Source organism: Entelurus aequoreus, linkage group LG04 (assembly GCF_033978785.1).
Source record: "Entelurus aequoreus isolate RoL-2023_Sb linkage group LG04, RoL_Eaeq_v1.1, whole genome shotgun sequence".
NCBI classification, from domain to species: Eukaryota; Metazoa; Chordata; class Actinopteri; order Syngnathiformes; family Syngnathidae; genus Entelurus; species Entelurus aequoreus.
In genome coordinates, this window is record NC_084734.1 from 48,182,850 (window position 1) to 48,197,048 (window position 14,199).

The window sequence follows — 14,199 nt, forward strand, 5'->3', positions numbered from 1 at the left end:
GGTCTGGCCTATAGGCTACTGTTTCAAATTTTCAGATTGCCATATAACTTGGTACATGTAGCCCACAATTGAAAAAACGAATGAGGAATTATTTTATCATGTCTCCATACGTTCATATGTTTCACATTGCCATGATGACAGCCGTGCTAATGTTGGAACCTATTTCCTCAGCGTATCAGCATTTAGAGAACGAAATAGGCACTGATGCTACCCATATCCACATCCACACGGTTTTATTTGTTGAAAATATATAAAAAAGTTAGAAAAATCTCCTCCGCCTTTAATTGTCTCCATCTTTCAAAGGCATCCCGATACAAATCCTTGTTTTGTTCCTGGCTTTGTCATGAATAAATTGAGAATCGTAACAAGGCATTTTAGATTTACTAAGGTCTGACATGTTTAGTAACTTTCCCAGTGGCAGTAGCTCGACTAAGATGGCGGTGCGTAACTAGCATCCTGGATGTGACACCCTCACAGACTTTCTAATTGGTCAAACGTTAGAGGGCGGGACATCGAAATGAAAACCATAACAAGATTTCGGGGATGTAAATCTAATTTTGAAATTAGCATATCCCGGCTGAACTACTGTTATCAGTTATAGAGGTATTCGAAAAGAACATGATTTATTAATGCTTAATTAATATGGCTCCTTTAACAGTTAATTAAATAAAATGTCGAACTGTGTAGTAATTGCACATTTCTTTTTCCCGCCTTTTCTGGCACGCTGCTGCTCTGTATCAACTACACAGACTGGTGGGACAGTATGAATACCAATATTTCGCCTTTAGAGGCAGTATAGAGAAAGGCAGAGAGCCGCAGTAGAGGCGGAACAGTAAAGAAATAGCTAAACGCAACATTACATGTAACAAACCTGTCCGCTTTTCCAAGGAATGGAGTGCCCAAACAAAGAATCCACGCGTTGGGCCCTCAGTCTTGGTCAGTGTATGTTTTGGTCATTTTATTATTTAATTTAAAAGAAATTGAGAAACAAACAAAACAAATGCTTGGTAATGTAAATTTAATTTCATAATGCAAAAAAAGGAAATTCAAAAATAAGTTAGTTTTAGTTTAGAAGAGCAAAAACTCAATCTAAAACGGTTTGATTTTCATTTTATATTTCACATTACAAAAAATGTAATCCCCAGTTAACAAAAACGGACAAACAAACCAAAATGGATGTTTTTTTCCATTTGCAGAAAGCACAAGTTTTGTATTTTCAAAGTAAAAGCAGGGATAATTACTATGGTACCCGTGTGCCTGTGACTTTGGCTAAAATGCCTTTGGAGCCCTACACAGAAATGAGACATGGTACAACAAGGACTGACATCTACATAAATCGCTACTCACATATCAACAGAAACGGAAAAACAAACCAGTACGTTTTTACATAAATCCGACACAGAGACTGTGAGTAGCGATTTTTAAAGACATGACCGTGGACTGGCCTGTAAGAAAAAAAAACTGTACTATAGTGTCGTATGTTGCGTGATCAAATCCATTTGCCTCCACTTTTATGTGATGTGTGCATAGAGATACAGTATCTGTAGATGTCAGTCCTTGTTACCATGTGTAAAATATTTTCTGTGTAGGGCTCTTAAGACATTTTAGCTCGTCACATGGGTAACGTAGCATCCCCACTTTTACTTGGAAAAGAAAAACGTTGGTGTCAGAATATTTATAAATAAATTGGTATGGTATGGTATAGTATAAAAAACATTATTTTGGTCTATATTTCCGTTTCTGTTTATGATGGATTTACATTTTTGTTATATGAAGTATAAAATTAAAATCAAACAGTTTTTTGGATGTTGTCATTGCTCTTTGACACCAAAAAAGAAAAATGTTTTGTTTTTTAATGTTCTTTTTTTGTTTTTTAAAATAAAGTTGAAATAAACAAGTCGTTTTTTGATTCTAAATTCCCATTCATGAAACAAAAAATAAATGACCAAAACATACACGGAATCAGTCTCAATCCTTTAAAAAAAGAAAAAAAAAAGAATCCACCATGGGGCCGAAGAAAGTTGCGAGTACCAGCACTTTGATAAAGAAGGTGGGAAACACTATGGAATTCAATAAAGAACTTGTAGCATAGTACGACTGTACCACTCCCCTTCCTTTCCGCTCATTGCCATCTTGGCCAGCAACAGTGTCCAATTAAACGTCAAAGTGATTCATAATGAATATGTATTTCACATTGTTTTCTGCATGTAAAACAATCACTATTTTCTACAAAATGCATTTTGTGTCTATATTTTCGGTTGTCTGCAATGGACTGATTGGATTTACATTATTTCTCATGAAAAAATGTACCGGTATTTGGTGTTTGTACAATTAGATCTTTGTCACACCTTTTAGGGATGTATTACAACAAAAAATCAAGGTACTACTAGTGTACACTCTTATTGAAATTTGTACCCACTTGATTGGCTGGGTGGGGTCGGTCCGATGTGCTCTCTCCTCAGGTGAAAGCCCCTCCCACTTAAAATGGAGACTCCAATCGAAACCTGAGAGTTGAATAAGAAGATAAATATGTCGTACAGGAACAGTTGTGGGTATCGTCGGCGTACCTCCTCGCAGGTCAGAGGAGGCGGCCACGTAGGCGAAAGTGTCCATATTGATGATGTCGATGACGGGGCTGACAACTCTGGTTGGGTCCTGAACAAAAAAGACAAAGTGACCAAGTATTAGTAGTAGAAAGACTTTAACTAAAACACCGTTGTGTTGAAAATGATGATGTTCTGTGTAAGAGGCACACAGACTTTAATGTATTAAATATAACGAGCACATCAAATAACACGTAACTGCGTATGTAATAATTTGCGTATGACTTTTAGGTCAGCTAGCTCCGCCTTTAACCTTTAAACGGGCTCCAAAGCGGCCGTTAAAAGAGGAACTGGCCAGGATCCAAACATCATCTTTCTGCAGGTTTTGCTCTGAAGGCCCGTCGGCTCTTCACGAGGATGAAAGCAGACCGGAACGAGCGCTTTAATGACGGGGCGCGCCACGATTAGCGTGGTCAAGCAGCAGCCAGGGATGTTAGCCGGCAGGTGGGGCAGTTCTGGACCATTAGCTGGGGGGTCAGAGCCAAGAGGACACCGGCTGTGTCTTTCCACATTACATAGTGTCTTTTAAAAACCACACCATTGGGTAGTTTTTAATTGTGACATGACAATCATGTATTAATACCAGTTTTTAAATTTGGACTTTCTCATGCAGATACAAGAGGAAGATAAAACTACAAACTACAAGTACCGTAAAAAACATTGATAAATCAAGTCAACATCATTTTTTTTAAAGCTTGACTTTTTCATGCATCTCTCGTACTTTTAAGAGCCAATCTAGAAGCTTCTCAGGCACACAGAGGGACTATTACTTACCTGGATCAATAACACATACATTTCAATGGCAATTTATTCCATTTACACAAGCACCAAGTGCTGGGCAGAGCCGCACCGTGATGGATGACCCTTTCAACACACACACACACGCACACACAACCACGCACGCACACACACAACCACACACCGTAAGAATTAATATATTGTAAATGTATTTAGATGGATGTTTTAGAATAAATGTTGATTATATCAGCAAAAACACTGAGAAAAGGATGATTCTGATATGAGATAAGGATGATGGTGATATGAGAAGAGAAAGAAAATAATATGAGAAGCGGATGATAACGATATGAGATGAGAATCATGTGGATATGAGATGAAAATGATAGTGATATGAGTAGAAGATGATGGAAAATAAATTTTTTATGATGGAAAAGAGGATGATGGGGATATGTGAAGAGGATGATGCGGAAAAGGTTGACAGTTATATGAGAAGAGGATAATGGTGATATAAGAAGAGGAAGATGCAGATATGAGAAGAGAATGATGGTGATTGGAGAATAGGATGATGGTGATATGAAAAGAGGATGATAGCGATATGAGAAGAAGATGATGGCGATGTGATAAGAGGATGATGGCGGTGTGAGAAGAAGATGATGGCGATGAGGATCGTGGCGATGTAAGAAGAGGATGGTGGTGATATTAGAATAAAATTATGATATGAGTTGAGGATGATGGTGATATGAAAAGAGGATGATGGTGATATGAGAAGAGCATGATGGTGATATGAGAAGAGGATGATGGCAATATGAGAAGAAGATGATGGCGATGCGAGATGAGGATCATGGCGATATGAGAAGAGGATGGTGGTGATATTAGAATAAAATGATGACATGAGAAGAGGATGATGGTGATATGAGAAGAGGATGAAGGTAATATGAGAAGATAATGAAAGTGATATGAGAAGAAGATGACAGTGATATTAGAAGAGAATTATGATATGAGAAGAAGATGATGGTGACATTAGAAGAGAATGATGATATGAGAAGAATGATAATGGTGATATGGGAAGAATATGCTGGTGATGTGAGCTGAGGATGATGGTGATATGAGAAGAAGATAATGGTGATATGAGAAGAAGATGATAGTGATAAGAGAGGAGGATGATGGTGATACGAGATGAGGATAAAGGTGACACGAAAATAGGATGACAGTGATACTAAAAGAGGAGGAAGGTGATATGAGAAGAGGATGATGGTGATACAAGAAGATGATGGTGATACGAGAAGATGATGATGGTGATATGAAAAGAGGATGAAGGTGATATGAGAAGAGGATGACGGTGATACGAGAAGATGATGATGGTTATATGAGAAGAATATGAAGGTGATATGAGAAGAGGATAATGGTGATACGAGAAGATGATGATGGTGATATGAAAAGAGGATGAAGGTGATATGAGAAGAGGATGATGGTGATATGAGAAAAGGGTGATAATATGAGAAGAAGATGATGGTGATATGAGAAGAGGATGATGGTGATATGAGAAAAGGGTGATAATATGAAAAGAAGATGATGGTGATATGAGAAGAGGATGAAAGTGATATGAGAAGAAGATGAAGGTGATATGAGAAGATGATGATGTGATATGAGAAGAGGATGAAGGTGATATGAGAAAAGGATGATAATATGAGAAGATGATGATGGTGATATGAGAAAATGATGATGGTGATATGAGAAAAGGATGATAATATGAGAAGATGATGATGGTGATATGAGAAAATGATGATGGTGATATGAGAAAAGGATGATAATATGAGAAGATGATGATGGTGATATGAGAAGATGATGATGGTGATATGAGAAGAAGAAGAAGAAGAAGAAGAAGAAGGTGATATAAAAAGATGATGATGGTGATATGAGAAGAGGATCATGGTGTAATGAGATGAGAATGATATGAGAATCATAACGACGATGAAGTAGTTTTATATTGAAGGGGCATGTACCTGTTTGATCCTCTGCAGGAGGGGTGGCAGCCAGTCCTTGTTGACCTCACAGTGACTGTCCAGGAAGGTGAGGACGGTCGCCCCGGCAGCATCAGCGCCGCGCACTCTGGACCGGATCAGACCTGCACACACAATAGACCATCTTTAAACTGAGTGGACATAACCATTTGTGGAAGGATTGTGGGTAATGTAGTGCTTGTTTCCATGCCGCTAACCAGCATCATCCTAACTAGGGAGATGAACCTCCTTGTTCTTGTCGGACATGTTGGTCTTGTGAGTGAGTGAGGAGAAATCGATGCAGCACTATGAGACGGGCAAGGAAGCAATCTTTTAACAGGCCCATCACACTGCATGAGACAGGAAGTGACTCGGCACTTCTCTGTCCATGCGTGTGTGTGGTGTGTGCGCGTGCGCGTGCAAGCAAGCTTGTTAGGGAGGCCAGTGTTGTCTTCTGTTTGAACTAAACGCTCTGATCAATACTCACTGACATGCCGCTCAATGTGTGTGTGTGTGTGTGTGTGTGTGTGTGTGTTTGTGTGTGTGACATTGTATTCACGGCCGTGAAAGTTTCATGCTGCGCCGTTGGGCCGAAGCTCAGCCAATTTAAAATCCCATTTCATCCTCAATAAGGCTTTATTTTCTGCATGGGCAGACACACACACACACGCACGCACACAATGAAGAATGGGCGACTTTGTAGAGGAAGGCATGTTTTACAATACACACCACTAACGGTGTGTGAATGTGTGTGTGAGACATACAAAATAGTAATATAAGTATAGTCTGCGTTTATTGGCATTAAAAAGACAATTGAGCCAGAAGACGTTAAGTCGTAAACTGTTAACGAGCCAAACTGTGTGTGTGTGTGTGTGTGTGTGTGTGTGTGTGTGTGTGTGTGTGTGTGTGTGTGTGTGTGTGTGTGTGTGTGTGTGTGTCCTGTAATGAAAGCAGGCAGTGACACGATGTAGGACGTGTTCCTGTCGTCAAACAAGGAGACAGCAAGGTGAGCCAGGAGGAAGGAAAAGGACAAATGCAGCAGACAAGAAAAAGGCAGAAGCATAAACAATAAAAAGGTTCACGGGCGAGCTGGAGCCTATCCCAGCTGACAATGAAAGAATGTTTAGGTTGTGTGCAACAAACATCCTCAACAACATTGTGCTGTTTTCAAAGTTTACAGCATATGTAGATGACTGGCTTTTAGGTAAGTTTATGGTATCATTTACACTTTGTAAAAATCATTAATTATATTAATGGCAAATATGTGATATTGTAATTTTAAGGTGATAGTATAGCCTTCACTCACTCAACTTGGCCAGAACATCAATATAATGTTGCTCATTTTCAAACGACAAACGATGTGAAGCGTGCTAAAAAGTCGGTTTCGTTGTCTGGCTCGCACTGGAGGAGCTTCTATATTTCCCAGAAAATGTGGCATAGATTATTATAGTTGTGTGCTGCATGTTCCACCACATAACAAAACATCACAGGTTGGAGCATGATGCCACGGATGTGTAATATACAAGTGTCTCCATGATGACAGCCGGTGGTGTGCTCACCACTGTTGAACCTGTCATCACTTGTGCAATCATAGAAAAGTACAACCAAATGCAGTACACTGTCAGTACCTAAATGTTGCAATCAAAACGCTCGGAATAGTGTGTGTGCAGCCTCAATATTCGCCATCTTGGCTAAGTAGCAGAAGGGGAAACTTGGAATAAAGGTGGCTGAGGAGCAACCCCTAGCAATGGAAATTATTATAGGGAAATATTGCGATCGTCATTACCGATACGTGGAATAGATTTACACTGTCAACATTCACATCCTCAGGAATGAAGTACACAGTGTAAACAGTCTACTTATTGAAGTGTACTGAAGGAACATCTTCTACAAGTCTTGGCCTCTTCTCCTTCTTTACATCCTCAAGCTGTCTTTTCAATTAGTGTATTACAATCATTCACCTTCTATTTTTACAAGCATGGCGGCGGCCGCGATTGGATTAAAAAAGAAGATGAGCGTTAGGAGCGTACGAGGTGCCGCAGCCACATTTAGCAAGATGAAGACACTAAGTGCTCGTTGGTTTGTCACGCTCTCCCAGTACAGACATTTAAAAAAAGGTCACATCATTACTTTGTTCTATTGAAGACATGCAGCTCTTCTTCTTCATGCGTCTTGCACGTCCTCTTGCTAACGTTAGTGTGAAGCACCAAGAAATATATCAAATTGATAAAAATACATACCTTCTCTCTTTCTGTTGTGCAGACATTTGACTTTAGGCAGTTTGGTGAGAAGCTGGCAGTCACTTCCTGAAACAACACAAAGACAACATAATTGCCACTCATTTAATTATTCTTATTGGACACATTCATAGTCGAATTAGGCTAATTCATTATTCAAATAAACTACAATGAGTATTAATGAGAAAGACTGCAGAGCTGCTGTCAGCATCATTTTCATTCTTGACATTATTGAGGGACTGATGTACAAACCCCGTTTCCATATGAGTTGGGAAATTGTGTTAGATGTAAATATAAACAAAATACAATGATTTGCAAATCATTTTCAACCCATATTCAGTTGAATATGCTACAAAGACAACATATTTGATGTTCAAACTGATAAAACATTTTTTTTTGCAAATAATCATTAACTTTAGAATTTGATGCCAGCAACATGTGACAAAGAAGTTGGGAAAGATGGCAATAAATACTGATAAAGTTGAGGAATGCTCATCAAACACTTATTTGGAACATCCCACGGGTGAACAGGCAAATTGGGAACAGGTGGGTGCCATGATTGGGTATAAAAGTAGATTCCATGAAATGCTCAGTCATTCACAAACAAGGATGGGGCGAGGGTCACCACTTTGTCAACAAATGCGTGAGCAAATTGTTGAACAGTTCAAGAAAAACCTTTCTCAACCAGCTATTGCAAGGAATTTAGGGATTTCACCATCTACGGTCTGTAATATCATCAAAGGGTTCAGAGAATCTGGAGAAATCACTGCACGTAAGCAGCTAAGCCTGTGACCTTCGATCCCTCAGGCGGTACTGCATCAACAAGCGACATCAGTGTGTAAAGGATATCACCACATGGGCTCAGGAACACTTCAGAAACCCACTGTCAGTAACTACAGTTGGTCGCTACATCTGTAAGTGCAAGTTAAAACTCTCCTATGCAAGGCGAAAACCGTTTATCAACACCCAGAAACGCCGTCGGCTTCGCTGTGCCTGAGCTCATCTAAGATGGACTGATACAAGGTGGAAAAGTGTTCTGTGGTCTGACGAGTCCACATTTCAAATTGTTTTAGGAAATTGTGGACGTCGTGTCCTCCGGACCAAAGAGGAAAATAACCATCCGGATTGTTATAGGCGCAAAGTTGAAAAGCCAGCATCTGTGATGGTATGGGGGTGTATTTGTGCCCAAGACATGGGTAACTTACACATCTGTGAAGGCGCCATTAATGCTGAAAAATTCATACATGTTTTGGAGCAACATATGTTGCCATCCAAGCAACGTTACCATGGACGCCCCTGCTTATTTCAGCAAGACAAGGCCAAGCCACGTGTTACAGCAATGTGGCTTCATAGTAAAAGAGTGCGGGTACTAGACTGGCCTGCCTGTAGTCCAAACCTGTCTCCCATTGAAAATGTGTGGCGCATTATGAAGCCTAAAATACCACAACGGAGACCCCCGGACTGTTGAACAACTTAAGCTGTACATCAAGCAAGAATGGGAAAGAATTCCACCTGAGAAGCTTAAAAAATGTGTCTCCTCAGTTCCCAAACGTTTACTGAGTGTTGTTAAAAGGAAAGGCCATGTAACACAGTGGTGAACATGCCCTTTCCCAACTACTTTGGCACGTGTTGCAGCCATGAAATTCTAAGTTAATTATTATTTGCAAAAAAAATATAAAGTTTATGAGTTTGAACATCAGATATCTTGTCTTTGTAGTGCATTCATTTGAATATGGGTTGAAAAAGACGTGCAAATCATTGTATTCCGTTTATATTTACATCTAACACAATTTCCCAACTCATATGGAAATGGGGTTTGTACATAATGTATGCTATTCTGCACCAAGTTTATCAACAATACTACTATTAAACTGCAGTACCAGACTAAACAATAGTACACAACCGTAAACCAGTGAAGTTGGCACATAGTGTAAATCGTAAATAAAAACAGAATACAATGATTTGCAAATCCTTTTCAACCTATATTCAATTGAATGGACTGTAAAGACAAGATACTTAATGTTTGAACTGGTAAAATGTGTTATTTTTTTCAAATATTAGCTCATTTGGAATTTCATGCCGGCAACATGTTTCAAAAAAGCTGGCACAAGTGGCAAAAAAGACTGAGAAAGTTGAGGAATGCTCATCAAAGACTTATTTGGAACATCCCACAGGTGAACAGGCTAATTGAGAACAGGTGGGTGCCATGATTGGGTATAAAAGCAGCTTCCATGAAATGCTCAGTCATTCACAAACAAGGATGGGGTGAGGGTCACCACTTTGTGAACAAATGCGTGAGCAAATTGTCGAACAGTTTAAGAACAACATTTCTCAACGAGCTATTGCAAGGAATTTAGGGATTTCACCAGGGGACGGCGTGGCAAAGTTGGTAGAGTGGCCGTGCCAGCAATCGGAGGGTTGCTGGTTACTGGAGTTCAATCCCCACCTTCTACCATCATAGTCATGTCCGTTGTGTCCTTGGGCAAGACACTACACCCTTGCTCCTGATGGGTGCTGGTTAGCGCCTTGCATGGCAGCTCCCGCCATCAGTGTGTGAATCTGTGTGTGAATGGGTGAATGTGGAAATACTGTCAAAGCGCTTTGAGTACCTTGAAGGTAGAAAAGCGCTATACAAGTATAACCCATTTATCATTTATCATTTATCATTATCTACGGTCCGTAATATCATTAAAAGGTTCAGAATCTGGAGAAATCACTGCACGTAAGCAGCAAGAAAAGCAACATTGAATGACTTAGACTTAGACAAACTTTAATGATCCACAAGGAAAATTGTTCCACACAGTAGCTCAGTTACAAATGATGGAAAAGACGGAAAGGACAATGCAGGTGTTCTGAAGGTTTTCATATTTGTATAAATTGTCCATTTTAGTTTTATATATAGATCATTTCTGTTAAGGGATTAATTATTATTATTTATCTCCATTTCATATGTGCTGTTTGGGAAGGTGAAATGTATTTTCTTTAGAGTTGTTTAACCGTTGCCACGGTTACGGTTGCCTTGGTTACGGGCACTTCCGTTTCCGCCGGCAGGTAGAAAAAGTGTTTAAAAGAGTTCCGGCATATGACAGGCAGCGGAGCGTCGGTAATACTACCCGGAGATAGAGTTCACCACAGTTGCAGATCAGATAAGTAACTAGTACTCTAAGCGTTGTATTTAAGTTTGTTATAAGTGACAGTTAAGTGCCAGTGCACTAGTTTAAGTTTAAGGACGTTTTGGGGCGCTTAACGTTGCCAGTAGAAGGTGAAGCGCATGCTAACCGCTAGTTAGCTCACCGCAGCTCGCACCTGTGTTTGCGTGCTGCCCAGTGACTTCACGAACGCCAGGTTCAGTCACGTTTGGACTAAGTTTATTTAAGAGACACTTTCCCCTGGGACTATTTATTGTTTGGAGAGTGAACATTGTAGAGTTTAGTTGTGTGCTATCGTGGCTACCTTGCTGCGAGGGAAGTGGACAGCGCAAGGTACGAGTGTTAGTGGCTCGAGCTCACGGGCTAGTCGACAGAGAGGTGACCCAGGACGAGGCTGGTTCTCCTCTCGCTCCAGACTAGACTCGTGAGGGAGCTAAGAGGAAGCACGGCCGAGCCCCCCCCCCCCCTTCTCTACTCTACAACGGGAGGTGTCCCCCCTCTCCAACGCCCCCTTGGTATCCAGCAGTTGCAACTCACCACCCCCACCCTACGTGCACCAACGATACAGCAGGACCACAACAGACTATCTTCTGGCCCAGCCAAGGGGCCCAGGTTGGACTGTGTGTGTGTGTTGTGTAATTGGTTTAGTGCGGGAGGTTTCATTGGGGAGGTAGCGTGTGAGTGGGGATGAGTGTATGAGTGTAATCAATGTGTTCATTATTGTCAGATTATTGTATGTTATATTGTATAGTAAATTGGTTAACTATATAGGTGGTGTCCTCTCACTCTCTCCTAGACTATCTTTATTTGGTAAATAGTGAAAATTAGAGCATCCACCTAAAGAAAATATACAGTCCTTTACAGGCTCCCGAACATTTTTGGTCCTTCGAGCCCGATAGTCTAATCAGTTAGGATGTCCAAAAAGAGTGAGAGAACCCTAAGCCCCTCCCCAAAACCAGAACCACCAGCACGCCCTGTTAGAGAGTAAAGCACCCCAAGTGGCGGAGGACAATATTGCAACACCAGAATTAGGTTCAACTACGCAACCCAGTATTCACCCCTTCTCCTCACTACCAAGGGATGAAGAGAGACAGGAAAAGGCGGGCCCGCCGCTGACAGCAGTCATTTCCCCGCCGACAGAAATCGTCAGCCAAGGCAAAGATGATCCACCAGGAGGTGGCGACTTACAGAACGGTGAGGAAATAATTCCCCCTGATGCCGCCACCCCACTAGACAGGACCGACCCGCGAACCTTCCATCTGGGTGAGTTTTTCAAGAACTCCGATCCTCAAGGCAAGCCCCCCAAGGTAAAGTCTCGTCTATCTTCTGGCCGGCGTAGCAGCGTCCATAGCAGCCGTACGGGTAGTCACCGTAGCAGCCACTCAGGACGATCAAGCCATGAGAGTCTACTCTCTGAGAAGTTAATCCAGCAGTTGATTGACAACCAGGAGAACCAGCGCCAGGACGCCCTAGCTAGAGAGGAGCGTCTGCACGAAGAAGCCCGTGCTAGAGAGGAGCGTCTGCACGAAGAGGCCCGCGCTAGAGACGAGCGCCTGCAGATAGAGGCCCGCGCTGACAAGGAGCGCCTGGAACGGCAAACCCATGCAACTGCGGAGGCACTGGAGAAGGCGGCCGTCCAGAGCCTGGAGCTCGCTAAGCTCGCTCTCTCCCGCCAACCAGAGCCCTCTTCCCCAGGCCGGATATCGAGAGCGCCCTTAAGGCCTAGCTCGCCAGAGGAAAGGAAGAGGAGTATCGAGAGGTCTCAAATGCTGGACCCAGAAACCCAGAGCGCACACGAGGAGGAAATGGAGCCTGACGAACACTTGGACTCCCTTTTGGATCGTAGGGTGCAGTATCCACACGCCCCTCCCCCCTCCTCACCATCAGCCCGCCGTAATGCAGGACCATATGACCCACTTCCTCTTCACCCGCCTGGCTCCATAGTTCCCTTCTTCACTCAAGACAGCAGGGAGAACTACAGGGAGATGCGGCTGAGCCTGGAGTACCTGCTAGGAGAACCGCAGGCGTACCACAGTGAGCAGCAGAAATGGCTCACACTCCATCTTCATTGTAAGCTACCAATAGCTAAGAGACTTTGCTTCTCCCACGCCAAGTCCCTCACCCCCTACACCGACAGCATGAACGAACTAGATCACCGCTGGGGTTGTCCATGGGACCACATCCCCGACGAGGTTGAAGCCCTCGGGGAGTTACCTGAGATCAGAACTGACGTAGCCCTGGATGACTACGCCCTCGGCATCCGCTCTCTGGTCACGATGCTGAAGCTGCAGGGACCGACTGGAGCCAGGGAGTTGAACACAGGCTCCACTGTGGAGCGCTTCATAAGGAAGCTGCCCAGACACCGAGAGGAAAGGTTCCGGCGGCGCCACGACCAGCTCCACCCCGACCAGCCAGCAGCCAGCTTAGAGGAGCTATCTGACTTTCTGAGAAGTGAGGTAAAGCACATCCGTCTCCCAACAAAAGCTGAGCCAAAGTACGGCGGACACGAATGGACCAATCGAGCAACCAAGAGGAAGGAAGGGTCAGTCCGGGTGATGACGACGATCCCAGGGGCTGACACTGAGGAGGAGAGGGACACCGCCCACAGTGAGTGGGGCGGCCCTAAGCAGGGTGACAAGAAGCTTCAACCATCTTGCCCGTGTTGCACAGGGTCCCACTGGCTTGAACACTGTCCAGAGTTTGGGAAGAATAACACCGAAGAGAGGAAACAGTGGATCAAGGACAACGATCGGTGTTGGAGGTGCGCCCGTGAGCACATGGCCAAGCAATGCACCCTGAAAAGGCCTTGTCGCATTAAGGAATGCGGCAGGATACACCTCACGGTCCTCCACGACCTAAATACCGGAAGCGACAAGCCGGAGACCGGAGAGTTCCCTCGGGACCCATCAAGTGAAATCCAGGAGGGTCGTACCTACTACGTAGGCCCAGTCCGTGGTAACGACCCCCGAGTGTTACTCAAGATGGTGCCGGTCATCCTACGCCATGATGGGAGGGAGATGTCCACCTATGCCATCATTGATGACGGTGCAGAGTGCACAAGCCTGATGAAGGAGGCAGCCACCGCCCTCGGGCTCAAAGGTCATCCTCATCAGATGAAGAACCTCACCATCCAACCCAAGCCCACCCAGATCGCGGGTGAGATAGTGTCCCTTGATATCATGGCAAAGGGGCGACCAGGAGAAGTGCACCCCCTGCGCGATGTGTTCACCACGGCTGACGTGATCCTTTCTACCTATGGCTACACAATAAAGGCGCTCAAGGCAAAGTACCCCCATCTGGCAGAGTTGAGGCTTGATCAGGAAGAGGAAGGGGTACCGACCATCCTACTCGGGTCCGATCAAGCAAGGCTGACCCTCCCCAGGCGCATCCTCCCAGGCCCACGTGGCTGCCCCGTCGCCCTGGACACCCCACTTGGTTGGACTCTACAAGGCCCTATCAACCTGAAGAGTGC

At 43.4% G+C, this 14,199-nt stretch overlaps 1 protein-coding gene across 3 annotated transcripts in view; it reads right to left on the minus strand.

The window, feature by feature from the left end:
* Window positions 1-14,199, minus strand: part of galnt14 (UDP-N-acetyl-alpha-D-galactosamine:polypeptide N-acetylgalactosaminyltransferase 14 (GalNAc-T14)) — a 204,072-nt gene that overhangs the window by 16,616 nt on the left and 173,257 nt on the right. For all 3 annotated transcript variants that reach the window (XM_062045052.1, XM_062045051.1, XM_062045050.1), the window contains exons 5-8: window positions 7,582-7,647; window positions 5,345-5,466; window positions 2,568-2,655; window positions 2,420-2,504 (exon numbers count right to left, since the gene is read on the minus strand). In XM_062045052.1, the coding sequence (XP_061901036.1) occupies window positions 2,420-2,504; window positions 2,568-2,655; window positions 5,345-5,466; window positions 7,582-7,647 (361 nt within the window). The remainder of the gene's footprint in view (window positions 1-2,419; window positions 2,505-2,567; window positions 2,656-5,344; window positions 5,467-7,581; window positions 7,648-14,199) is intronic.